The sequence below is a fragment of the Oryzias latipes genome, chromosome 14 (assembly GCF_002234675.1).
Source record: "Oryzias latipes chromosome 14, ASM223467v1".
In the NCBI taxonomy this organism is placed as follows: domain Eukaryota; kingdom Metazoa; phylum Chordata; class Actinopteri; order Beloniformes; family Adrianichthyidae; genus Oryzias; species Oryzias latipes.
The window spans coordinates 20,380,580-20,407,564 of NC_019872.2; the positions used below are offsets into that span (position 1 = coordinate 20,380,580).

The 26,985-nt window shown below is 41.5% G+C and overlaps 1 protein-coding gene across 6 annotated transcripts in view; it reads left to right on the top strand.

Moving 5' to 3' along the window:
• tspoap1 (TSPO associated protein 1) overlaps positions 1 to 26,985 on the top strand; it is a 75,736-nt gene that overhangs the window by 38,925 nt on the left and 9,826 nt on the right. For 3 of the 6 annotated variants that reach the window (XM_020709024.2, XM_020709029.2, XM_020709030.2), the window contains exons 9-27: positions 2,352 to 2,435; positions 2,534 to 2,623; positions 2,744 to 2,866; positions 2,956 to 3,060; positions 4,490 to 4,540; positions 5,169 to 5,201; positions 9,309 to 9,489; positions 9,817 to 9,906; positions 10,315 to 10,520; positions 14,786 to 14,892; positions 14,981 to 15,090; positions 15,159 to 16,007; positions 17,291 to 17,317; positions 17,482 to 17,633; positions 17,714 to 18,184; positions 19,587 to 19,979; positions 21,825 to 21,980; positions 22,210 to 22,980; positions 24,422 to 24,509. In XM_020709024.2, the coding sequence (XP_020564683.1) occupies positions 2,352 to 2,435; positions 2,534 to 2,623; positions 2,744 to 2,866; positions 2,956 to 3,060; positions 4,490 to 4,540; positions 5,169 to 5,201; positions 9,309 to 9,489; positions 9,817 to 9,906; positions 10,315 to 10,520; positions 14,786 to 14,892; positions 14,981 to 15,090; positions 15,159 to 16,007; positions 17,291 to 17,317; positions 17,482 to 17,633; positions 17,714 to 18,184; positions 19,587 to 19,979; positions 21,825 to 21,980; positions 22,210 to 22,980; positions 24,422 to 24,509 (4,087 nt within the window). Of the gene's footprint in view, positions 1 to 2,351; positions 2,436 to 2,533; positions 2,624 to 2,743; positions 2,867 to 2,955; positions 3,061 to 4,489; positions 4,541 to 5,168; positions 5,202 to 5,528; positions 5,550 to 9,308; positions 9,490 to 9,816; positions 9,907 to 10,314; positions 10,521 to 14,785; positions 14,893 to 14,980; positions 15,091 to 15,158; positions 16,008 to 17,290; positions 17,318 to 17,481; positions 17,634 to 17,713; positions 18,185 to 19,586; positions 19,980 to 21,824; positions 21,981 to 22,209; positions 22,981 to 24,421; positions 24,510 to 26,985 lie in introns of all 6 variants that reach the window. The other 3 variants (XM_020709026.2, XM_020709031.2, XM_020709028.2) reach the window with 3 other exon arrangements.

The window sequence follows — 26,985 nt, forward strand, 5'->3', positions numbered from 1 at the left end:
CCCGAGTTGTTTTCTAGGATATAGTTTCTGCAGAGTGGCAGGAGTTGATTAGAAATTCACCTTTGACAGGATAAATTTGGACTTTTTAGCTGCTTTTTTACTCAATATGTAAACCTCCACGTCTGAACGATCATATTCTGTCTGTAAAAGATCAAACTGACATGTTTATTTACTAAAGATTGAATCTGACAGGTTCCTAATCAAACCCTATGATCTACTATTTTTTTGTTTTGCTTAAAGCACAAACCTTTTAGGATTTAAAAAACAATAAACTACATAATAATGTGTTTTAGACACCTTTCATGTCTATCCGTGTCTGGAAACTTTTGATCTAGATTAAAAGCTACCATAGCTTTCAGAACGACAACATGTCTAGATGACCCAACTCCCAATGTTAACGTGCCTTGGATAGCACAAGGGTAATGGCTGCAACAATTCACTTTCCTTACACGGTTTTGTTTTGGTTCAATGTGTGATTTGTGAATGACAAGACAACAACAACAAAAACCATTAAAAAAATGTTTAATTTGCTAATAAGCAAATGAAGAAAACTGTGGTTAAAAAAAAAGTAGTAATGAAGAAAACTCTTTGAGTGGGTGTTTAATTACGTTGCACTTAGCTAGGTGCAATGTAATAAAACAAGAAATAATAATCCCTTTTTAATTTGAAACAACCGGTTTGTTTGACACTATAGTGATTCACTTTCCAGACGACGCGGTTCTACGGTGTAACATTCGGTTTGGTTTTACACCCAGAACTGTGGCATCACTAGATGTCCCCATGAAAATATTCTTTTGTTCTTTATTTTGCCCAGATTTATGCTTTCAGTGCTGTTGGTTGTCGACCATTACCATATAAGAGAATTGTACAGAGCAAATGTGAAATGTAATGAGGTCAATTCAGTCGCCACTTTTTTCTCGATATGGACGCCGCCATGTGGGAGTCAGATGATGTCAGAAAGCAGTGATTGGTTGGACTTCGTCTGAGTCATTGTTTTTATGGAACAACTCTTGCCAATCAGGAGTGAGCTTGTTGGAAGTCCACATCCCTATCACTGAAAATGGGTTCGGGAGAATCTGTTAATCAAATGTTTTGAACTTTTGAAGTGAGACCACCTACCGGTACTTTTATTGAGGAATCTGATTGGTCAGTTTGTAATTTGAATAATTTGCAACAAAGAAAAAAAATATTATTAAAAAATGAGAAAGAACATGTTAAAAAGGTATCAGAGTAAGAATGGTTATTCTGACCAATAGAATGACTGAGTAATGGTTGTTAATTTCTATATTGAAGTCTATGGGATTTTAGCTTCTTGGAACCAGTGGGTACTGGGTTTGAAATGCTAGGGAGGAGGGGTCACTCAGTCCAGTTCTCATGTACAGTGAATTTTCTCAGCATGAACACACTTCACAGTTGCATAATCTTCAGGTTGTGTACTTTTGGCTTTTTTATTATTCAAGTGTATATAGGTGGAGAACTGCACAAATAGAATCCTGACTATAACTCTGAAATCACAAGGACCATTTCTGAGTTAAAAGCATGTTAAATTGAGTCGTTGAGTTGCCAGGTCTCATGTCAGACGCCTGTTTCCCTGGAAGAATTTTTAGTTTTACCTTTCTCCTCTGCCTCTGGCACATATGCAGAGACATATTTCCTCATAGCTCTAAAGATAAAACAAGAAAAAGTTGTTTGAACACACTTACTAAAGGTCCTCCACACCAGGCCCTGGTCGGCACATCTATAAATCCAGAAACAGCAGGTCATGGCAACAACTTGAAGTCAGGCTGACCTAACAAATTAGGTGTGCATGTTTTTCTTCAGTTGTGTGACAAACCTTCGAATTGTTGTATTAGTTAAACCTCGCAGTTGTGTTGTACCAACCCAGCAGAACATCCTTACAACACATACATGGCTCCACAAAGCTGTGACAGCAACACAGTCATCCAAATCAGACCACAGATTGCAGTTTAATTATCTTTATTGTCTTGCTGTGTCATCACTGGTAAGTGTCAGGGTATCTCTTCCTGTCAGCTGCTGGTGGTCTGCAATTAGCCAGTCTGCAGCTTCCCTCCTCTCAGTGGCTGTGGTAATACTTTTTTCAGGCCCTGCGGTCATGGTGAAATAAGCTGATTTCTCCTGCACTGCTCCTGCATGTAAGCTGCATTTAGAATAATTAGAGGATGCTAAGCTTTGTAATACCTCAGTGCTGCTCTGTCTAAGGTCAAATATGGAACTGAAGTCAATTAATTCCGTTTTCCAAAGTATACAAATAATTTGGCTTGACGCCCTTTACCTGTGTGCACAGTTTGTCCTGATTGGAGATCAGGGTTGAGTCTTTTTTGTCTCTGCAGGAACGTGAGCTCAACAACAAGAGAAAAGAATGTGAAGATTTTGAGCATGAAGTAAAGAAGCGACAGAGAAGATGTCTGGATTTGGTAAGCAATCCAGGTCTCTTTCCCTGTTTTCCTTCTTGGTGACCTAAAAGCTTTCCGATGATCTCCGATCAGAAGATTGATTTATGTTTGTCAAACAGGAGAGCCAGCTTGAAAATGAGCGAGGCAAGAATGAACACTTGAAGGAGGAGGCAGATCTCCTCAGGAGGAAGGCACTGCTGCTCGACCAGGTCAGTACCTGCTGCTTTACTCAGCTTGGTCCTATTTTGATAGCTTCAGCCTTCGCAGTGGTCATTTGTCATGTGCGGCTGCAGTGATGTGACTCATTTCACTCTACTGCTGTTTCTCAGGCTCGGGCTGAAAATGAGGAGTTGAGGGAAGAACTCTCTGAAGTGACCGCTCAGCGTAATTCAGTTCTTGAGGAGAACCAGAGACTCCGTGCCAAACTGGAGAACCTAGAGCAGGTCCTAAAGGTACTGCAAGAGTCAAACCTGTAATCGCTCCTCCTGAATCCTCTCCTCTGCACACAACCTCTCTGACCTGCGAATTTCTCTCTGAGCAGCACATGCGAGAGGTCGCCGAGCGAAGGCAGCAGCTGGAATTGGAACATGAGCAGGCTCTGGCTATCCTAAAGTTCAAACAGGATGAAATCAAACGGTTACAACGGGTAAGAAACACTTCTGTCGAACAATTCAGACAATAGAATACTTTTTAGCTAAAATATTGGGAAAATATTGGGCTGGGCGATATGGGCTAAAAACAAAATCAGGGTTTTTTTTCAGACCAAATTGAATTATTCTGTTTGAATTGATTTTTTATTTCTTTCCATTATTGTCTTTAACAAAAAATACAAATGACAGAATACATTTAACAACCCCTTTTTTCACTTTTCATTTCGGATTTGATCTGAATTCAAAGTTAAACTAAATATAAGTTGTAAAAATTAGGGATGTCCTGATCTGATCACGTGATCGGAAATCCCCCCCCCCCGATCAAGTGGTTGATGACTCGATCGATATCGGATGTTTGCTGGCGATCAGTATCGGACATTTAATGTATTACTATTATGACCAGGGGTTTATATTTCAAGCTTATTATTTTGGATAAATACTCCACTAGAAGTTTGCATGTCGTGAACGAATCAGGACATTTTATAGCCGTAAAGTGCAGCAGAATATGGCAGCAGTTCAAGCATGAGGCTAACAAAAACAGTTCAGTCAAGCTAGTGAGATATTCATAGATCAATAACTCTAAAAAATTGGATTGTGACTCTGTATCGGCAGATACTCAAAATCAAAAAAAGTCTGATCAGGACTTTCCCAGTAAAGATGCTTGTAAATCAATGCGACAGGTGTTTTGAGTGCTGCTGCTAGCCTTGAACATCTCATCGGGGACGGCTGTGGTGCAGTGGTAGAGCGGTCGAGCTCTGATCGGAAGATGTGTTGAGTGTCTTGGGCAAGACGTTGAACCCCACCTTGGCACAGAGCCACCATCAGTGTGTGAATGGGTGAATGGGACTGTGACTGTAAAGCGCTTTGGGCCTTCGAGGAAAGTAGAAAAGCACTATACAAGTATACGGCATAGAAAGCAGCACTTCTCAGACTTGAGAGTCTGTTTCAGGTGTTAAAGCAAATTTGTCGAACGCCCATTTTAGGTAGCAACAGCCTTCAAGTGAATTTGTCAGAGTGCCGTTTGTTGCTCTCAGTCTGAAGTCGCAAAACCGAACCAGTTCCATAGAACTGAAGTGGCTGTTCTTTTTTGGGAACAAGCTCTTCTGTGCTTTACGTCTGCGCCTTACGAGAGATGGGCAGGCTGACCTTACTCCAAACAACTGAAGCCAGAGTGAGCAGAATCCTGAAAAAATGACAGTTTACCCAAAAATAAATCTTAAAGATCAATAAAATCGATGTGTCACTCCGCCCTACTTGCATGGTTGCTTTGGTGTAATAAAATGAAAATTGTCTTCTTTGCCCAGCAGGAGGCAACCTTTGGACACCAATAACATTGAGCCAGTGGAGCTCCCTGGGCCGCAAATTAGATTTTTATGAGCAAACAATCAACATTGCAGTGATTTTTCATCTCTTTTTAATCTTTAGGCTCAGTTATTTGCCAAGAGGGAGCATGAAGGAGTGGTTCAGATGCTGGAGGTGAGTTCCTGGAAACCCAGCCAGACTTACAGAGTACAGAAGCACTGACGTTACTTAGAATGCGTTTATGATCACATTGCAAAACACTCAAAGCTAGAATAGAATTTTACTTATATATGTATGTTTCTATTATTTAGTGTAAAACAAGGGAGATGAGCCGAAAGCCTCTACTGAATCTGCCCCACTTCTTGTTTGATGAGCAACATTTTCAACCCATTATTTACCACATTTCAGTGCAAAAAGAATCAAAATGTTAAAGTTTCTGTCTGTTCTCATCAGGCATAAATAAGTCCATTGCATTTCAATTTCCTGTCCCACTTTTTATTCAGTTACTATGTTTTTCAAGCATTTTGCAGAGATGCTGCTAAAGAAAGCAGACAGAGCTTTGAAGCTCAGAGCGGTCTGAACAGATGGCCGCTCGGTGACATTCAGGCTTGCTTTCAGTGTGAGTGTAACAACCTCCGAAGTCAAAGTGAATCCAGGCAGCAGATGACTGTAGAAATCCCCGTCTGTCTGCGGGATTGGCCTCTGATTTTGAATGATTGAAAAGGAAAAGAATCCTAATGTCTAATTTCAGTACTTATCACACGTTTCAGTTGTTTTTTAAAAAGTTTGTGTTGTGTTTTAGGAGTTGACTCAGCTTGTGTTGCGGCGGGAGCTGGTAGAGTATAGTTACACCTGCCTTAAAGTCTTTTTCCTTCTGGCTGTTTTTGCCGTTTGCTGTCAGCCTCGTCTTTATAACCTGAACTATGACAGCAGACGACCTCATTTCCTCCTAAGAGCTTGAGTTTGCTGCCTGGTTAACACACAGCCTTTCCCAGTCTGTTAAATAAATGTTGCATTTGTTTTCATTTGAAAGGCTGTTGTGGCAGGAAACAAACTGTTTCTAATTTAGACAGCAGCCTTTCAACTGGATTGATATGTTTCTTTTTTCACAAGCATGCATGTGTTTTTTTGTCACTCTTTGTGTTATCTCTTTGCTAACCAGAGTACACTGGACTGCATGCAGGTACTTCATGGCCTCTTTATCCTTACAGTTTACCTTTAAAGCACCAAACCTTTCTCTGTCTCCTGTTTTTTGAAATGTCAAACCTCCATGACCTGTTTCTCCACACTGACACTCTGAGTTCTCCATCCAATAATGTGTTACCAGCATGTGTGTAAGAGAATCAGGTGATTCAACAAATGCCAAATAACCAATCTTTGACGGTTATCACTCTAAACCACATAGAGAACATTTAGCATGTCAGTCATGTTTTATGCATCCTGCTTGCAAGAACAACCAAATTCAGCAGGTTTTCCCACTGAAAAGATGAGTTTGGTCTGTAATGTTCATCATAAAAACACTTCAGCTGTGAGAAAAAACCCAGGAAATCCCATTGTATGATTTTTAAAGAATTATTATAATTGTGCAGAAATTAAGTATTCCCTCAATACTTTGTAATGTCAGAGACAGAGGTCATTGGTTTTCTGTAGGTCTTTACATGTTTGCACTGTAGCTGCTGTTTTGGTCCATTCTTCCATGCAGATCTCCTCAAGAGCTGTGATGTTTTGGTTCTGTTGCTGGGAAACGTAGTGTTTCAAATCCCTCCACAGATTGTCCATTGTACTGCTGTCCAGAGATTGGCTAGACCACTTTAGAACCTTGAAACGTTTTTATGTAGCCACTCCTTTGTTGCCTGGGCGATTTGTTTCCTCCTGTTTGTTTGTTTGGATCATTGTCATACTGGTAGGTCCAATCATGTTTCATCCTCAATGCAATGATGAAAGAAGGTTTTTCTTTGCAGAAAAACAGACCCAAATCATTATGTTTCCACCCCCATGCTTCCCAGTGGGATTTCTTTTTTTTTGATGAACCTGAGCATTCTTCCTCCCCCAAACATTTTGGTTTCATCCAACCACATAACATTCTCCCAGTCCTCCTCTGGATCATCCAAATTGTGTCTGGAGAACTTTAGACTGTTCTGGACATGTGCTGGTTTGGAGAACTGCATGATTTGAATCCATGACAACCTTTGTTACTGTGGTTCCAGCTCTTTCCAAGTCATTGACCAGTTCCCCCGTATAGTTCTGGGCTGTTTCCTCATCCTTCGTAAGAGTTTTCGTTTTCTAAAAGAGTTAAATCTTGTATGGAGCTCTAGGTGAAGGAAGGTTGTCAGTGATCTTTTGTTTCTTCTGTTTTCTAATGAGTTGTTTTTTCTCATCGAGCTGCTTGTTTATCGTAGATTGTTTCAGGTCTACAATCCTGTCTCTGGTGTCCTGTGACAGATCTTGCAGTCTGACAGTTTAAGGGTGTGGATTTTTATACAGATAATCAATTCAAACAGGTGACATTAATACAGGTAATAAGTGGAGGATAAAATAACGTATTTAAAGCTCAAACAATGTGATTTCCTGAATTTTTTTTTGTCAAAAACTGATATCCCACAACAAACAATCACTTCTGATTATTGCTTAAAGTTACTTAGGTATCTACTAGACTTGGTGAGGACCTGTGGATGTTTTATTGCATCCTGATGTACAAATCTTTGTTTTTCATATGACTAGTAGTAAATTTTATTAGTGTTTCACATGACGATCGACTGTAAGAATAGATGAGAGCTGACAGGAAATGTTGCTCAGACAGTTTAATGCAGAGGCTTCTGTCAGATCAGCCTGCCAGGAAACTCCCACCACAGCCGGAAGTGAAATCAGCCACATATAAAAACCGAGGGGAGCTGCAGCAAACTCCTGCACGTTTTTTTTACAAATAATCCCATTTTGGTGGCTTTGTTTCAAAAAGAAACAGGCAAAGAAGTGAAAAAAAAAGTACCTTGACATCATTTGTTTCCTTACACTTCATGTTACGAAACTTTTCCAACCCGTTTCCATTTATGTCTCGTTTTGTCCCCTGAACCTTAAACTCTATGTTTAAAGCCTGTTAGGATATTTAAGTTGCAGTTTGTCTGTCTTGCTCAAACCTGTCTTTACTTTAAGATGTGTTCTTTTCTCCTCTAAAATGTGAAGTTTCTTTATGAAAGAAAAAACTTACGTCAGTGGTTGTGTTCACAGAAAGCTTCAAGTTGTCTCCAAGATCTTCGGTCTAACATGAGAACCAGATTGAAAAAAGAATGAGACATTTCATAGAGTAATTTAAATGACAAAATAAAAAAAAAATTAAAGTGATTGGTCAAAAACTATTGGGACCTTGTGAAATTTTAAATTAAAATTTTTAACTTTGTTTTGATTTGAATTATTAATAAAAAAAATGTCAATTTTTGTTTCATTTTATTGCTGGGAGCAGTTTTTGGACTTTTTGTGAATGTGACTGCTGAAGTGATGAAAGGGATAGAAAGGGTCAAAGGTTTTTGCATGACTCTTGCTTCTGCTTGCCTGAGACGCAGCATTAGCTTCTGTACACATAGAGGCAGCTTAAAAGACTCTGATGCGATCACATCAAAACAAAGCTTTGCTTCCTTAGCATAACTATTAAATATTTGAAGCCCTAGTCACATGCTCTCGTACAGGGGTTGACCTGTATGGGTGCTTGGGTTGTCCAGGCACATACGGTCACCTTAAGAGATGTCATAAAAATGGAATGTACCATTGCTGTACATGTGGTAAATGTATCATGAAGTATTTGTAAGGATAATGTGAGCTACAAGCATTTATGACTCACAGGTAATGCTATCGTACAGTGGCCTTATCCTTCAGTCTAGTCGTTGGTAAAAATGCGTGCACTGGCTCTTTACTGACTGTGTGCGAATGCTGGACGTATATTGGGTGCATGTGATATGTAAGTGCCCATAGGATGCCCACACAAATTGCACTCTAATTGTCCAATTTCCTAATTTCTAAGTGATGCTGCGTTCACACCAGCCTTGGCAACCCATGTGCATGTGACCACTTTCAATGAAAAGTCTATGTAAACGTATGTATGTGTGCGTTTCAGGCTGCGTTTAAAAGTTATGCATTCAAGTGTCACTTCGCGAATGAATTTTCGGGCTCTATGTACAAAAAGCGCAGCCATTAAACACGCGTTGCAAGATAAACTAGTTGACCAATCAGGGACTTGGATTTGGTATTCACATAAGGGTATCGTTCCTTTCATTTCACAGCAGTCCCAACCGTTTAAAAACTGATCATGAAGGAAAAATAAGATGTGTGTCCATTAAACATACGTGCAAAACTTTATTGAAATTCTGGAAATGTCGAAAAAAAACATAATTTCATCATTACAGTGTTTTCATTATATCATAGTTTGCGTTTAGTCACATAATTAACTCGTGCGATAAGTCATTCAAAAACACAAATATGAACAATACTGTGATTTACGGTGGATTCATTCAAATTTCTGTCTGTGTATGTCTCATGACAATGCATGCAAGACATGGAAGAATTTTAAAGATCAGATTTATTTATTTTAAAAAGCTCTACAAAAGCATCGGTAATCACGCCTCAATGTCTGGGTTCATGAGATCATTCAGTCTCTCCTAGCATAGTTAGCTTCACTCCTGCTGCAAAAGCCCTTTTCCGTTGCTGCTTCCGCGTCTCTGTGACCCACATTAGTTTGAAAACTGCGATCCTAAACTTTTGTGCTGGCCGCCTGCTTGCCCCATACCGGTTTGTCCACTTTTTACCCGCAGACAGCCCGTATCCACCCATGAGGGCAGTTGTGACTAAGGCTTCAAACCAAAAACAAATAATGCCTCTCGTCACAGAAATATCAAACATAGTTTGTTTTGTCTGCTATCTTTTTTTTTTTTTTTTTTTTGTAAATTACATTTAGTCAAAGGTACGAGAGCTTGAGGAGAAATGCCGCAACCAGAGCGAACAGTTTGGCCTGCTCTCCCAGGAGCTGGAGAAGTTTCGACTGCAGGCCTCCAAGGTGGACCTGGCCAGCTCCACCCTCCTCAACACCCCCAGCCTCTCTGTTCTGACCAACGGAGTGGGGCTGACTACAGAACGAGGTGAGCCACAGAGAACATTACCCTGGTGCATTATAGTTTGGTTTTTCCACCATCAAATCTTAACTCAGTTATTATTTTTAAATCCATTTTCTCAGGCTTTTAAAGGTTGAACTTTTTACACTCCTTTCATCTCATAGATGCTTCTCCTCTGCATATGATAATAGCAAATTCACCACAACTTTGATCATCTATGTCAAGATACACTCTGCTGAAATGAATTCCTGCCCTGTTTTCTTCAAATGTAGCAACAACTAGTAAAAGTCAAGTCCTGCCTTTGAACTCCCACAGCAGCCAACCTCTTTCTTCTGCGCTCTTGCTGTGTTTTAGACGGCACTGCTGGCACATGGGATGAAATAGCCTTCTGGAGTGTGGAGGGAGGGGACACTCTGTCCTGCCCTGAGGATATTGATTGTCTTGGTACTCTTTGTTTTCTTCTGTCGCTGTTACTCATAACGTGCACGGCATGCTCTCACCTGCATCATCATTGTAAGAGTCTGGTGCCGCAGCGGAGCTTGTCTGTAATTCCCATCATCACGAGGGTCAGTGCTCCGGGATGAAGAGCAGTGTCTGTTGAGGGTGGAACCAGTTAAGCCCCTTAACCGTTGTGGTGTGACACACGTTGACATAAGATACTGTGACCTCTGGCATGAGACAGATGGAGACAGGATTGTTTTGTCCTTCACCGTTCTAATCAGCCATGTTCAATCTCGCACCTCCTGCATGCCAACCAGCTATTTCAACCAGCCAGCAGGTTAACCAGGTTAACCAGAGGGCTTTGTTGTTCTCCAAGGACACGGATTATTCTCTTTCTGTCTTTCCTGATAGATGTGGCGGCTGCTCTGCGCATGGGGGCCACCCCCCACCCTGCTGGACTCACCAGGGCGGAGCGCTCACCAGTCACCAAGCATCGAGAACTGCCCACCATCAGTGTCAGCAAGTCAGCCTCCTCCTCCAACAAGTCGGAGACCGCACACCTCACCCCCAAGTCTGACACCCACCTTAGTCCACACAAATCCAGCCCGACACATGAGGTACTCCCCCAGCTACGTCCTCTGAAAAATAACACTTCTGGAGATTTGTCTGTGAAGCAGGCCGTCATTTAAATTAGCCTGATAACTATTCACATTTCACTCATGTTAACAGAGGAAGCTATCAATGTTTGGCTAAAAATGACACCAAACAGTGCTTTTAATTCCTGCCAAAGTAGTAATACAAGTCTCACTTGATATAGTATTATTTAAAAGTTACTTTTGAGAAAAAATAAACTTTTACTCAATGATTTACCATTACTTTACTTAAACACTGTATTTGTGCAGCTTTTTAAATACAAAAACAAGTGTTGGGGTTGGTAATCTTTATTCCCTAAAACCAGAGAGTAAATGAGTTCATAAAGATCTGAATCATTGACTGTAAATGAGAACTGGACTGAGTGTGACGTCACCCACAGAAATGGACTTGCTTCTGGTCCAAACGAAATGAAGTCAATTCAGTCGCCATTTTTTCGCAGTACAGACAACGCCATGTTGGAACCAGACAGTCAGTAAGCCCCATTTTGGTCTGAGTCAACATCACTATGGCAACCACTCTTGCCAGTCATTCAGGTGTGACCTTGTGGTCCACACCCCTACTAAAGCAGGCTACACAAAATCTGTCAATCAAGCATTTTGAAGGTTCAACGTGAGACCACCTTCTTTTATTGAGGCATGTGATTGGCCAGTTTATATCTTGAATAGCTTCCACTATAGGAAAAAAATGTCATGAAAAAAATTAGGCATAGCAAGCATCAGAGCAAGAATGTTTGATCTGACAAATACGATGACTGAGCAACAGCTGATTTTTTTCTTTAGTCTATGGAATTTTGGCTTCTTGGAGCCAATGGGTACTTCCTGTTTGGAACTCGAGGGCGGGGGGGGGGGGGGGGGTGTCACTCGGTCCAGTTCTCGTATACAGTCAATTGCTTGAACACATCAGTGGAGTGGAGAAAATAGGATCACTAACAGTAATTAACTGTTAACAGTTAATTTAATTTTCTTTAGCCTTTTTTTTTAAGCAAACACTTTGTAATAGTTGTATTGGATTGCAGATCCGTCCTCAACCTTCCTTTAATCTAATGCAGGTATAGAATTAAGCAAATTAGGTAAACCTTTGGACTTTGACTTTTATTCTGCCATGTCTACAAAATGTTCATTGTTTCGTCTTGTTTTTGTTATTTATTGTCACTCGTGTCCAACAAAGCTCATATTTAGCGAGATAATCCACTCGCCACTGTGGATTATGATGGTTATGGTGTAGTAGTTTTAGATGATTATGTTTCAAAATGTTTCTCCAGAGAGCTATAAATAATCAACCTCCTCTATTGTGTTATGTGCTGTTGTTTAAGTAAAAACTCTAAGTATATTATGGGGCGAGGGGTCATTCATATGGAAATGAAATTCTCTGTTCAATATAGCAGGTGTGTTGTGGTTTTATCTCAAGCTTAAACCCATTGAGATCCAGCATTTAGAAATAAATGATGCAGATTTATTTTTCTTTAGTGATAGATCCATAATTACAGACTAACAAAATTTCACTTGCAAGCATTCCTTACACACATGACCTGTGGAAGCTATTTTAAAATGTAGATTGTTGGACTCTAGGGCTAATATTACTGGTGTTTTATAGTTAAAAAAAAAAAAGAAAGAAAAAACATTTGTAGATCCTGTAAAAGAGTTTTGCACAAAAAGTCAACAACTTCAAAGGTGATCAGTTTTGGCTATTCTTTATGGAATTCAGTACAGAAAAATCAAAGGTAAAGGTTCCTTTAATGTTATGTTTACCAGAAATTGTGAGAATTTGTAATCAAGCTTGTATCATGGGTCTTTTTTTTTTCTTTAGGGGAAACCATAAACACATACTTAACCCAGATATGTATAAAAGCAGACATTTTTTACCATCCGAATTAATGCAGGGGGATTTTCTGGTTCTTTAGGTTTCAAAAGATTTCTTTATTGTTAAAATAAGTAATCATTACCTGTAATGAACGTGTTTTCATTGCAATTTTTATGATTGCTTTGTTATGGTGTGAAGGGTTCGGACCGCATCCCGTTCGGCTGCAAATGCAGTTAATAATAATCATAACAATAATAAAAGCACGTTTAGAAGATATTCTCACTCCATGTCGGACCGCATAATATCTTCTTCTATGGTAGAATTAGTAATTTGTCCAGACCAATCACTGTCTGATACGTCATCGGACCAACGGACAGCCAATCACATAAAGTGATGTCAGCACTAAACGGACCCCGAACGGTTGTCGCAGGCCGAATAGTTATGGTAACTACACCGGCCTGGGTATAGGGGCGAAAGACTAAAAAGCGGCAGTGGCCCAGGCGGTTGAGCAGGCCAGCCAACGATTGAAGGTTCGATCCCCACTCCCCTCAGTCAACTGCCGTTGTATGCTTGGGCAAGACACTTCCCCCTTCCTGCCTCCAGTGATGCTCCACTGGTGTGTGAATATCTATGACTGATCCCTGTGATGGTCAAAGAGGCCGTAGGCGCGAACTGGGAGCCACGCCTCTGTCAGTCTACCCCAGGGCAGCTGAGGCTACATCAGTAGCTACTGTACCATCACCAAGTATGAATGAGGAGTAAATGGATAATGGTCACATTTAAGCACTTTCAGCGTCTGGAAAAACGCAGAAAAATCTCATCTATTATTATCATTATCAATATTAACAAGTGCACTTTTTTGGCAGCATGTAATGATCAATAATTGAAATATTTTAAATGCTTGAGGAAATCTGCTGCACTTTTTATTGGTAGTTTCAATTTATTGTCATTTGGGCTTCATCATGTATATCTAAAGTCAAGTTCAGTCGATCTCAACTTAAAAAACTGAAGGGAAAACTTGGTTTAACAAGGGAAGATGACGATTTGAGGAATTTTGTGTTTTTGTGAACAAAGAAAAAGGTGGAAGCCCTTTGCACAGAAGTGTAATACCACACGCTACAAGCATAAGTGGTTCAAAGAATTGGGCTCCAGCCAATGTCAGATATCTGACAATGCACTATGAGAAAAGGAAGAAGAAGCTTGGCCAACCTGGAAAAAAGAGAGCAGTCCAATACAGGATTGAAATTGTGTCCAAGTCTGTAGGTTTTATCGCAAAAGAGTCAAAACGTAAAGCTGGGAGTCAAACGGCTAAGCTGGAATCCAAATCAAATGCACTGCACTGGTTTGGAATGAAAAAACTAGCTGAACTGAAGAGATTAGGAGCAAGAGTAAAGAAGTGAGATTAAAGTAGTTTAAGATGCTGTCCTCCACAGACCCACATGCAAACAAATGAAATGGTTTGCAAATCTCTTTTCTTGTTAGAAAGTATAGTAAAAACTATAAATAAAAAAATACACCTACATCTATAAAATGCCTAATCTTCTTTATGTTTTCAGGTTTTTCAAAATATTTTGTTAATGTAATTTATTTTTTCGTATAAATTTCCCCTTATAGATAAAATGTCAGATTTAGGACCTTTTAAAACAACTAAATCATATTTTTAGTGCTCTGTTGTTTTTTGTTTTGCTAAAAATACTGATGCTGGTTCTTGAATACTCTTTAAAAAGTTAATTTTTAAAAGGATAAACAGGTTTGCTTTCCTCTTTTTAAAGAGATACTCCGATCAACTTATGTTCTATTGTAAAAGCGTTCCCTGTGGTCTTTTAATTAAGATTATGACGTTTTTAGCCAAAATTAACAAAAAATGTCATTTTGTAATACATAGTTTCTGGAGAGCAGCAGTAGTTTATTAGAAATTCACCACTGACTTGTGAGTGGGACCACTAGTGTGGAGCAACCCCGTCCTCTCTTTCCGTCACCCATAACCAAGAACTGTTTACAGGCTCTCTTGCTATCTTACAGTTCCTTTCAACCCCAATCTAACATTACCAGTACAATAAAAATGGTGACCAATATCAGAGCTATCCAGCCATACAGTTTAGATCCAGATACCAGCTCAGATGAGGAAACCAAAGATGTACATGGATGTAGTCGTCTACAAGTGGATGCATCAGAATGGAGTGGGGCAGGGAGCTTGTGGTCCAACCAGTGTATTATCTATATAATTTTTTTTTTGTCTGCTCCTGATTCACAACGATGTGAATAAAGAAATACTTTGAAATTCAATTGTTAGCTTAAATTTCTTTATATGTGTCCTCGATCATCAGAAAAATGCTAAAAAGAGCATTTTCAGCAGACTGAGTCCTTTAAGCTTTCCGTCCAGCACAAGTTAAAGAGAAGATAGTCACCATTCACCCTTTCTTCCCAGGTGGACACTGCCAGCGAAGTGGAAGAGTTGGACATCGATGTGGCTTTGGCTCCTTACACAGCCAGCAGGGGGGCAGCAAAACTCCAGGTTTTCATTGCCAGATACAGGTTAATGTTCAACCAAATCCGTAGCTGACTTTTGACAATTTATTTCATTGATGAGCCAAAAAAAAAAAATCCCATTGTTTTCCTACAGCTATAATCCATATGACGGCCCCAATGACAACCCTGAGGTGGAGCTGCCACTCACAGCTGGAGAATACATCTATGTGTATGGAGACATGGATGATGATGGCTTCTATGAAGGTAATTCTGGAATTGTGTTTGTTTTGAATGTTTACGCTTTTTATTTATCTATTTGTGACTCCCTTTAGGTGAGTTGATGGACGGGCGGAGAGGGCTGGTCCCCTCCAACTTTGTGGAGCGAGTATCAGACGACGACTTCATGAGCGCTCATCAGCCAGACACAGGGGACGCGTCCCATAATTCCCTTCTTGTCAGCAGCCTGCACAGTGCCAGCCACCAGCATCACCTCCACTCAGGCGTCAGCGCCTCTGCCCCCGCCTCAGCCCCCCCAGATTCGAGAACAGCCTCAACTGTCCCACCCCCTCTCACCAACGGCCTGGACTTGGACTTGGAGGAGGTGGGAGTGGACCTCGTGCCTTACCCACGTAAACTCACCCTCATCAAGCAACTTGCCAAGAGCATCATCATTGGCTGGGATCCTCCGTTGGTGCCAGCTGGGTGGGGCAATGTATTCAGCTATAATGTGTTTGTGGACCAGGAGCTGCGGCTCAACGTGCCCTTCGGCGCCCAGACCAAAGCGGTGCTGGAGCGGCTGGACATCAACCTCAAAGCCTACCGCGTGTCGGTGCAAAGCCTGACAGAGAAAGGCGTCTCGGACCAGCTGCGCTGCAGCATGCTGGTGGGCCGGGATGTTTGTGTGGCGCCCACGCAGCTGTGTGTGGACAGGGTTACTGCCACCTCTGCCAACCTGACCTGGCTGCCCAGCAACAGTAACTATGTGCACATTGTGTCCTTGAACGATGAGGAGTGTGAGCTGGTGAAGGCTGGCTGCTACTCGCTGTGCCTCAACAACCTCCTGCCCAGCCTGCAGTACACCGTAAAGGTGGAAGCACGGCCGCACCGCACCCCGTGGGAGCTCCCTGTGGAGCGGCGTGAACACAGAAGCGCTACCATCACCTTCAGCACACTGATGGCAGGTTGGGACTTTGAATATTCTTCATCACATCTCTGTGCATGTCTAATTTTGGGCTTTCCATTCAGCAGTTTTAATATCAGGAAGACGTTAGTGGAATTTTCCTAAATAAGTATACTAGTTCAACTGTCTAGTCCTAAGCAGATTCACATCAGTAAAGCTGCGTTTCTGAGGAAAAATCATTTGGGGTTTTTCTATTATTACTGTAGTTTTTGTTAGAAAATCATATAGAGAAAGTGGAAGATTAACTACAATGTTTAAAAAAAAATTATAAAAACATCTTAACTTTCATCTTGAAGTTTTTTTTTAAATATCTTCCCAAATATTTTATAAATATGTCTAATTTATTCCTTACAACTTAATATGAACTCATATGTAAAATATTTTAAGTCAAGCTCTTTTGATCTACTGTAAAAGCATTTCCAGAGGTGTTTTATTTATAACTATACTGTGTTTAGCCAAAATGTAAAAATCCTGTGTCGTTTCCTAGGACATGGTTGCTTCAGAGTGACAGTAGTTTATTAGAAATGCACCTCTGAATTGTGGACGGCAACCCCGCCCGCACTTCCCCTCTCTGTTACTGGGAGCTGGAAGCAGAGAACTCGTGGCCTGCCCAGAATATTTTCTACCCAACAAATAAGCTCTTTTTCAAACAGCATTTTTTTCGTCTGCTCCTGATTCACAACAATTTAAATAAAGAAATATTCAGAAATGCAATTTTGAGCTTAATTTTCTCGGTATGTCTTCCATCATCAGAAAAATGCCAGAACTTGTTAAAAACACAAAAAACATTTTTAAATAAATTAGCACTGGCGAAATGCCTCAAACTACATTTTTTTCTAAAGCAGAGAAAACTTCACACACAGATGACAAGAAAATGAATGTGGCATAATTTATCATGTGGAGTTTCAGACTTTGAAGAGAAACAAAAAAGCTAAAATAAAGCAAAAAACAATTTTTTTATTTTCTTTCTCATCTATCATGTTTATAGTTTTATTTTTATTAAGGATCAAGTTTTTAAAACAATTTTGGAAACCACAAATATTTTAAGCTCCCTTAAGGTACCCTTAAGCCTTTTTTTGTAGAAGAAGAGACTATTTTAAAGGGTAGATATTGTACTGTGTGTGTGAGTCACTGTGCTATAACCCCTGGATTTAAATTGGTTTTAATATGAGAAAAACTTTTATTTTGTATTTCATTTTTCAGTGTTAAACGGAGAGCTGTTAAGATGCACTATGAATGTCATTTGAGTTGTTAAATAAATCAATCATTCAAATTTTGTTTTAGTTTCATGCCAACATTCTGGAAATGCAGGTATATTTAAGTTTTTTAAGTCCCTTGGAGTTCTAGCTGACAGCTTTCTGAGTAGGAGCACACGTGCAGTGAAATGGTCTCCCTCCCAGCCCCGTGTCAGTAAAGAAACTCCTCTGTGTTTTGTCTGCCGATGGCTGTGATTTCATGCTTTGTAATGGCTTCAGGCCCCCCGGATGCTCCCCTGGATGTACAGCTGGAGCAGGGCCCCTCTCCAGGGATTGCTCTGATCAGCTGGCTGCCAGTCACCATAGACGCTGCAGGGACCTCCAACGGAGTCCGTGTCACTGGATACAGTATTTACGTTGACAGGAAAAAAGTAGGAACTCTCATCTATTGTGAAATGATGATTAGCTTGTTACATGATAAAAAGTTTTATGACTTGTTTTCTTTTCCAAGGTCCTGGAGGTATCGTCCCCCACAGCGGGCAGTGCCCTGCTGGGCCCCTCTCAGATGCAGTGCCTGCAGGCCGCTCAGGAGCTCACTCTCCGCACTATGTCCGCTCACGGGGAGTCCTGTGACTCTTTGCCAGTTAAGGTGCCCTCCAAGCTGGCTGCCATCATGGCAGGCCCGGCTTTCTCTTCCCCCGTAGTGCCAGCTGCTCTCTGCGCCTCGCCAGCTTCCAGTATTGTGGCCCCACATCCGTCCTACGGAAACTGTACTGCAAACGTCTCCACCAGCCCTTTGCCATTAGATACACACATCCCCGGGCTCAGGGTGGAACCCACCACCAAAACGCACGGCGCTCTTCATTCAGATCATCACCCAACGAATGCCTCATATGTGATGGCCTGGGCCAACCCCTCAGCTGCTGCTGCCTTGTCTGTGTGTGAGGCCCCACTACCAGCACCCTCTGCCATTACTCCACCGGTAAGCCACGTTTTCCCATCCTTCAATGGACACACATGCAGATGAGAGGTATTCAAAGAATGACGCAAAGCCTCTTGGTGTAAACATACATGAGATTAAAGTGAATTCTGCATGCTAATGTGCAGCTGCTCATTAATAATTGAACGGTGGACTACAAAGGTGAGGGTCAGTGTGTGGAGGTAAATACAAAACACTAACCAAGCCTGGTTTATGTTCAAACCTGGCTCGGAAATGTGCCTTTGAGTGACCGCTTTCAGTGAAAAGCCCGTGTAAGCGCACAAATACGCACATTTCAGACTTCTTGAGGGGAGCCGCAGATGGAGAGAGATTATCAGTGGTCTTGTATGTTTTCCATTTCCTAATAATAATCACACCAAGTTGCTTACCTATTGCAGATTCAGTCTCCCCAACCTGCTGCAAGTCAACTATTTGGTTTTTGGTGTCCTTAGACAGCTCTTTGGTGTTGAACACAGTGGAGTGTGACTGTTTGAGGTTGTGGGCAGGTGTCTTTTATATAGATAATGAGTTCAAACAGGTGCCATTAATGCAGATGACGAGTGGAGAACAGAGGATCCTCTTACAGAAGTAGTTACAGGTCTGTAAGCCAGAAATCTAGCTTGTTTGTAGGTGAGCAAAAATAAATAATTTTCCACCATAATTTACAAATAAATTCTTTAAAAATCAGATAATATGATTGTCTGGATTTTTTTTTCTTATTTTCGCTCTCATAGTTGAAGTATACCTATGATGAAAATGACAGGCCTCTCTCATCTTTTTAGGTGGGAGAACTTGAACAATTGATGGCTGACTGAACATTTTTTTACCCCACTGTAGATAAATTAACCTTAAGAATGCATTTCTGAGTATTTCTATATTCAAAAAGTTATGAATCAAAAGCTGACGGAAAAAATGACATTTTCAAAAGAACTTATTTTAATGTAGAAAATACGCTCGGCTGCCACAAGCTCCGTGCTCCACTCCATTCTGATGCATCCACTTGTAGAGGAACAGATCCGTGTACATTGTTGTTATTCTTGTCTGAGCTGGAATCTAGATCAAGACTGTATGGCTGGATAGCTCCAACATGGCTCACTATTTTTGTTAGTTTGGATGTGAGATGGGCTGTAAGCTAGCAGGAAAGTGGGTAAACAAAGAATTGCATGAATACTTAGGGGAGGCAGGTTGCTCTGCGCCAACGGTCTCACCAACAATTTAGAGGTGTATCTCTAATAACTCTTGCTTCTCTGCAGAAACTATGTCCTAGAAAACGACATGTTTTCTTTTAATTTGGCCAAAAACTGATTAGTTATAATTGAAAGACCAGTGAGAACGCTTTGAAAATAGATCAAAAGATGATCAGAATGGGTCTTCAACATTATAATGGTATCTGTCTGCCATGTAGGTCAACGTGACCACATCCATCATCAGCACACCACCTCAGGCCTGTCCAGCAGCAGCACCATCGCCCACCCAAGCACCAACAGCAGCACCAGCGCCGGTGTTAGAGCCTCGCAGAGATGCTGACAGTCCCGGAACCATCCGCCCTTTCCCGTCCATCACAGAGTTTATGGAGGACCCCAGCGACCCCAAGTTCGCAACGCCCGAGCGCATCCCTACCCCACCCAAAGCCCCGATCACCGACCTCCTGAACCCTCAGTGCAGCAACATCCTCCGGCCACCAAGTACTTCTCCACTGGAGTCGGAAGTAGAGGAGGAGCTGGAGAACACTCGCCTGGTTTCCATCGAGGAGTTTCTGAGGCAGGACCAAGATCCAGCTTACTGCAGGACACAACAGGTATCTTACTGACATCATTTTTTACAGAAAGTCTTTAATCCTGTAGAGCAACAGTTCTACAAGTTTTTCTTAGACACTTTGGCTTCTTTTTTTTTATTTGTAATGGTTTAGTCTTTTTTTTTTTGTAAAGGTTTAAATGTTTGAAAATTTAACTTCGTGTGTGACACTACAAGTAATTTAGGTAGTGTCCTTTTTTTCCTTTGCTGATTCAATGTTTAGCTGCCAAAATAGAACAAAGAATTCCTTTTGAAATGGTCGGGGGGGGGGGAAAGAGTGGACTTATAATCATCACCACAGAAAAGAGTTTAAAGTCATTCAGTCTAAAAGATTTCTTCTTTGCACTTTGAAAGGCCAAAGAAAGTATTGTTTTACCAGAAACGGTTTTGAAAGACTGAATAACTTTGTACATGTACCACACCCAGATAATTTAGCTTTAGCTAAATTCTATGAATGATCAGCTAACTGGGGTTTCGGTATAATGTTCTAAATCATAAAAACCAGGGGTGGGCAAACTACAGCCTGGGGCCATATGAACTATTTAATCTGGCCCGCCAAACCGGAATAAATTATACTGATAATCCTTATTATTAATGTTTTTTTTTCCCTGTAAGTCTGGTTTCCACCATAAGTCACTCCACAGACTCACCACAGTGAGTTTTTCTGATGATGTGTGTTTTTTTTTGAGTTTTCGGTCATTCCATCACCAAAAAAACAGCATTTCTCTAAGTTTGCGTTTTGAAATAAAAGCTCTAAAATGTTCTCCTTTAAAATATTTATATTAACTTCTTTTATTTTTATCAAAGCGTGTTTAAATCTAAAGTCCATGTTATGGTTTTCTTTATGAGGTGGAATACCTAAATATTCCACACATGTGCTCCTGGTCCGGACCTTCTGTCACATTTTAGAACCTTTTTGACCCACAAGTCAAAAGGTTTGTCCACCCCCGGTCTAAACCATATTTGAGGTTTCATGATAAACTTTTTTAGTTGCATCGTTTTAAAACATTCATCGTCTAATTGTCCTGTTTGAGGGTATAAATGACAGACAACCAGACTTTTTCCTAGTGTCTAGTTACTTTTCTCTGGTAATACTTTTGTTCGTTGGTAATCTGAAAGCTCTTTAGAGCCCCACTTCAAAGGAAATTGTGTTTTTGGTATTTTTACCTTGTTCTTGTCGCAGTTTTCTACATGAAGGACTTATAGAAAGAAAATTATGCCTAAAACTGCATTTCTTAGTATTTCTTTATTCAAATCATTGTTAATCAGGAGCAGACAAAAAAGGCAGCTTAAAAAAGATTGTAGCAGTGACATGAAAGCTACAATCAGCAGGGGCTGGAAGCTAGCAGGAGAGAGCAAAAACAAAAGGGATGATGGGAAGTCCAGGTGGGCTTACTCTGCACCAACAGTCCTGCACGCAAATAAGTCAAATCTCTGATGAGCTTCTGCCGCTTTGCAGAAACTGTGTCCTAGAAAACAACAGACTTTTTTTATTTTGGCTAAAAATCGACTGAGAATGATTTGGGAAAAGACCAAAGACTTTTTGTCTTTTGGAGTGGTCTTTCCCATATGTTAATTATACTCTGTTTTAAATAATATTCCCCTTCAGCTGTGGTGCAGAGGCACTGGACTCTGAGATTAAGGGTTTGAGTAGAGCCACAGTCTGTTGCATCAAGAAGTGCAAAGTTAAGAAAGGATTTTGGAAGCTCTTTTAATAATAATAAGAGAAACACAAAGCAAAAAATATTTCTATATTTTTTAAGTTTCAACAGAAAACCTTTATATTCATGTTGTCAGAACTCTTAAATAAGACTTTTTTTCCTCAAATGTTGATGTCCTTGTTCCACAGAGTTACAGCAGAGGCTTTGAGGAGCCTCCCAGTGATTATAATGCAGACAACAGCCGCTCAGACCTGTCAGACATCCTGGAGGAAGAAGAGGAGGACCTTTACTCTGACCATCTCCTAGAAGGACAACCTAGGGGATACTCAGTGGGAGCAAACAGGGTAAAGAAATTTGCATCTTAAAAATCTCTTTTTCCATGAGTTTATTTTGAGTTTGGTGCTTGCAGTTGAAATCTCGTTTGTCTCTGTGTTTGTTTCATTTGGATTCTTTTTCTTGTTGCTCTTTCTTTCTCTTTGCATGACCGGATTCCCTTCCTTTGTTTGTGATGTTTACCCTATTTTCCACCATCACCTATTCACCCTTGCATGCTTTCATCTATGGCCACGGCAGCATTGCAAGTTTGGAACACCAGACAGTGAAGAGGAGACGAGAGAAAGAATCCTCAAGTTGCCTCCTCAGGTTTGCCAGAACAAGCAGCTCTTTAGCATTGCTGAGGTGACAGAAGAGGAAGACAGCAGTCAGGAGGAGGCTTTGGCTCACCGCAGAAAGGCTAGATCTGGACACAGCCACCTTCATCACAGCGGTCATCATCATGCCCCCCAGCACCATGCTAACCCTCACAACCCCTCTCACCACCATCACTTCAACAGGGACTTGAGATCCCTCGCCCTCAGACAGGAACCCCTGCAGGTCAAGCCCAAGACGCAGCACAGGGTGCACTATACCGACACAGTCAGTTACCCTGAAGATGAAAACTCAAGTATGTATGAGGGCCACACCAGCCGGCGGGTTTCAGCCCACCCTCCTCCCAAACACACCCCCATTGGCAAAGAGAGAAGTCTGCTCAGAGGGCTAGGGGACCGCCTTAGGAGGGAGGCCTTGCTCAGGAGTCAGATGGCCGTCGCTGCAACTGTTCCTCCAGACCCCGGCCCAACTCCCCCAAGATCCTATCCCGTCAGCAAAACCGTACGAAGTGTGAAGTCACCAGTTGGCCGAAGGATGGAGATTGATGTGGAATATGGAACAGACACAGAGGAGCCAGCAGATTACAACCCCGGGGAGGTGGTTCTGGAGCAGATGAGCTCTGAGTGGTGGGTAGAAGGGGCTCCAGTGGAGCACTGCAGACCTTCACATCGTAGAGGACCCAAAGCTGAACCAACGGTAAACTTCACTGCAGAGTAGCTGCATCGGCTGTGTTGTTCCTTCCCCTGTGGCTGTGTGGATTTACCCCTGAGAGTTGTTTGTTGGATAGTGCCCCACTAGCTAACCGTTCCATCGTCACCATGGCCTCTGTGGACAGAGGAAGGCTGTCTGGAAGACTTGACAGCATTTTTGGCTGAAATATTTCTTCTCCATCGACCTTTATACACTCCTGCTGCTTTAAGATTGTCCTCAAAATCAGAAATTGCACATCTTTTGTCCCAACCTGATGAAGTTGTGTCGCATGAACGTGCTTGCTAACAACCTAAATGTCAGAGTCGTGAATTAGCGTAGAGGATTAAGCCTTAGCCACATGCATACTTATGGGGGATGCTGGGAGTTTTTCGGGTTGTAGGGGCCCGTGGAGGGTTGTAGACAGCGCTGGTGTGTCTTGCAGTTCTTGTGGCCCGTGCAGCCACCTCAAGTCATGAAAATGGAACATTTGATTGTTGTGTGTGTGGTGTTTGTGAAGCTACATATACACCGGGCATTTGACTCATGTTCAAGAATGCAGTGCAAATCTGGACGATCTTGCTCCAGGCTTTTTTCTTTCACAGCTTCATTCCGATGTATGAAATACACAAACCGCAATTATTAATGTTTTCCATGTTTGATTTTCAAACAGTTGGCACTTCCGTGAATTAAGAGTGACACTATCCATTCGTCACTTCCAAATCCCCCGAAATGTGCATTTACACACGTTTACATAGACTCTTCATTGGAAGTGGCCACTTGAACGCGCGTTGCCGAGGTCGATGTGAACGTAACTTTAGAATTAGTAGGTCCCACGCACTGTCGTATGATGTCCCTATGTGCAGGTTAGCCATTAGTAAGGTGCGTTCAATCGCTTCTTACTGACCTGGCTAAATGCTACATGCATGTGAAATGTAAGTGCCCATAGGTACATAGATAATCTACACAAACTACGCTCTGATTGTCTAAGTTCTTCAGTTCTAATCGTCAGGCTGCATGCACGGTGCACCCAAAGATCGCAGCCTTATTAATTGAATGGCGTCAAAGGACACCTTGTGCAGTGTGCAGGTTTTAGGGGGTTGAAAATTAAAAAAATCCAAACAAGGTGCCTGGGTCTCACCTATTTCACCCTTACTTGCCTTTATATCTTGTTTGAGTGTTCGCTTAGACCTGTCGTCCTTAAAAAGTTAATAAATATTTTGGTTTTAAAAGCTCAACTACTTCTCTACGACCTTGACATTTTGTGTGCACCTGTGTGTCCTGTAAAAGTTTGCCCATTGTTCCCCCCGAAGACGACCTGTATCCACCCATAAGGCCAGTCATGACTAAGGCATGAATCTAGTTTTAAAAAACAACTAAAGCTTCATATCGCACTCCCTCCTCATCCTCAATGTGATTTGGATATTGTTCCTTCTTCTGGTCTTTACAGGATCCCAGCCTGATCCCTCCAGCTGTGGCAGCTCCACCGTGGACCAGCCAGGCAGAGCTGTCTGGTAAAGCCACCAAAACACCCAAAGGTCAAAACCTTTTTTTCCCCCATCTTTCTTTGTATCACCTCTCCATCTGGGTACTTTCCCTTTTCCAAGCCAAAAGCTGCAGTGGAACTGCATGAGGAGATGCTGACACAGTTTCATTTGGCAAGCCTCCCTCGCTCACATGGAGGCAGCAAGATTAGCACGCTGTGCACTAAGAGGGGAGGGGTTGTCAGGCAGAAGGAGGTGCTCTAGCTTCAGTGGAGAAGTGGGAGAGAGGCTGCTAAGCTGAGAACCGGCTTAACCCAAAGTGGCTTGTCATGACAGGAGGAAGTGACAGACATTAAAATAGTAACCTCGTTTAGCCAGCAAAGCTCCCCACCTTCCCCCATTAGAGTAACTTTATACCCGTGTAACTCTGCAGTCATTCACACTGTTGACTACACGCTGAAATTCACACACACACACACGTGCACAACGACAGAAGTTATTTTGCGTCTCTTTGATAACGTAGAGGATGTGAAAGTGTGTGAGTGGCGTTACTGTGACTTTTGTCACAGATGGGCTGAGTCCAGCTAATCAGATTTTCAGATCCAGAGTTTGGCCTATTAGAGTCGACCACAGACCCTCCAATTCGTCATTATCATAATTTACTGTCTGTGAACCGACATGAAGCTACAAGCCCAAGTTCCAGCCTTGCTTTTACGTGATCTATGGCGAGGAAGACATTTCCCCTCCTCTTTCCTGGGCGTGCTGTGAATGACCGTCCTGGCGCTGAGTTTTAAGCATTGATCAAACACTGTTTGCCGTGCTGCAGATCACCGGAGCCCACGTTTGTCAAACGGCTCACGCAGCTTAGGATCAGTGGTTTAGCTTGATTACCTCTTTTAAGGGCAGGTGCTCAGTGAACACTGCTAATAGCAGTGGCACAGTTAGCAATGTGTGGGGGAGGTGTAAGCAGTATCTGCAGTAGCAAAGCATGACCTTCCTGTTTTTGTATGTTGGAATAAAAATTACTGTTTGCCTAAAATATTAGTACCGGCAATATAAATAGTTGGATCAAGATCTACTAAAAATGTGGAACTTTCTCAAGTGGCTGTCTCCTAACTGGAACCATGTGGCTTAGGGGAACCTTAAATTCCCTCCTGTGAGAACCTGACTGTGAGCTGTCACACAGTCTGAACTTCAGCAGGTTATTCGACTGTTCACTTTCCTTAAATGCTCTTAGCTTCAGTCACGCGACTGACTGATTGGAGCAGCTGAAAGTCTGCAACTTTAGTGTGAACACACTCATGCAAAGATTGGATTAATGCCAGAAGGAAAATACCGTAAACATTATAAAGTCAATCAGTCAACATTGAAGTCTATAGACCAGTTCACAGATATGCCAGTGTGCATGGATTCTGGGAAAAGTCGAAGGGCTAAAACCGCAAAAACGTGCAAAAATCAACAGTGGCAGAAGGCAAGGGCTTGTTTTGGGCTACTGTTGTGTTTAAATGCTACAACGGGTGTTGACTTCTTGTAGAATGGATGGGGAAAGATTGCATTCAGGTGAACCTTTTTGCCAACATTTGCAATTGAATATTAAAAAGTAACAATAATAGGATCCTCATAAGAGGATCGGAGTGGGTCTGTAAATCTGTGAGAGGATGTGGTCATTGTTTTCCATCAATACGGAGACATTTCCTCCAGCCTTCTAATCTGTAAAGAAATAGAAGAATACTGTATACCTTTATTGAATTAAACAAATCAAAGATACTTATGATGGCATATTTTGTCTTCTGCCTGGAATATAGATCTGTAATATATTGAAGTAGTGTATCATGTATGCCTAATATTAAAGAGACAACTGTCATGTAATTAAAATCCTGACTTATCAGTATGAATTCTGAAGTTCATTGAGCTGTCAAATCTTTGCATCCATAACTCAAGTTCTCTTTGTCTCCCTTGGTTGGGATGAGAGATATTTGCATCACACCTGTTGCATAAGCAAGTGTTAATTTGTTAACTGACCCACCAATGGGTAAACCGCGCCTTCACAGGTGTTTCTGTACTTTTGCATTTTAAAATGTGTCATAATCACTAAGTTTTGACTTAGCGGTCGCCATGTTTGCCGTCTGATGAGGTCTCAACCTTTGAACGTGAACTGGTCTATTTATTGTTTTAAACAGGAACATGTGGTATTGGGGATCACAACAACTGCCTAGGTACTTATTCAGTTCGGCTTCGTGTTTTTATTAAATATTGTTGTTTTATTTTTTTTATTTTATGTTCCAATTTCGTTTGGTTAAGAAAAACTGTGTTCACACAGTTAGTGAATGAAACTGGACAAAGGTGGAACTTTCATCAACAAAACATGGAGTTCTTATTTTGAAAACAAACTAAAAACTGTTTTTACCTAAAAGAAAACACATAAAATATTAATAAAATTTGACAGAGAAATTCCTCAAGAGGACTATCACTCCCTGTTTCTCCAAACTCCACTTCCCATCTGCCCCTGCTGACATTCCCAGGAGCCCCA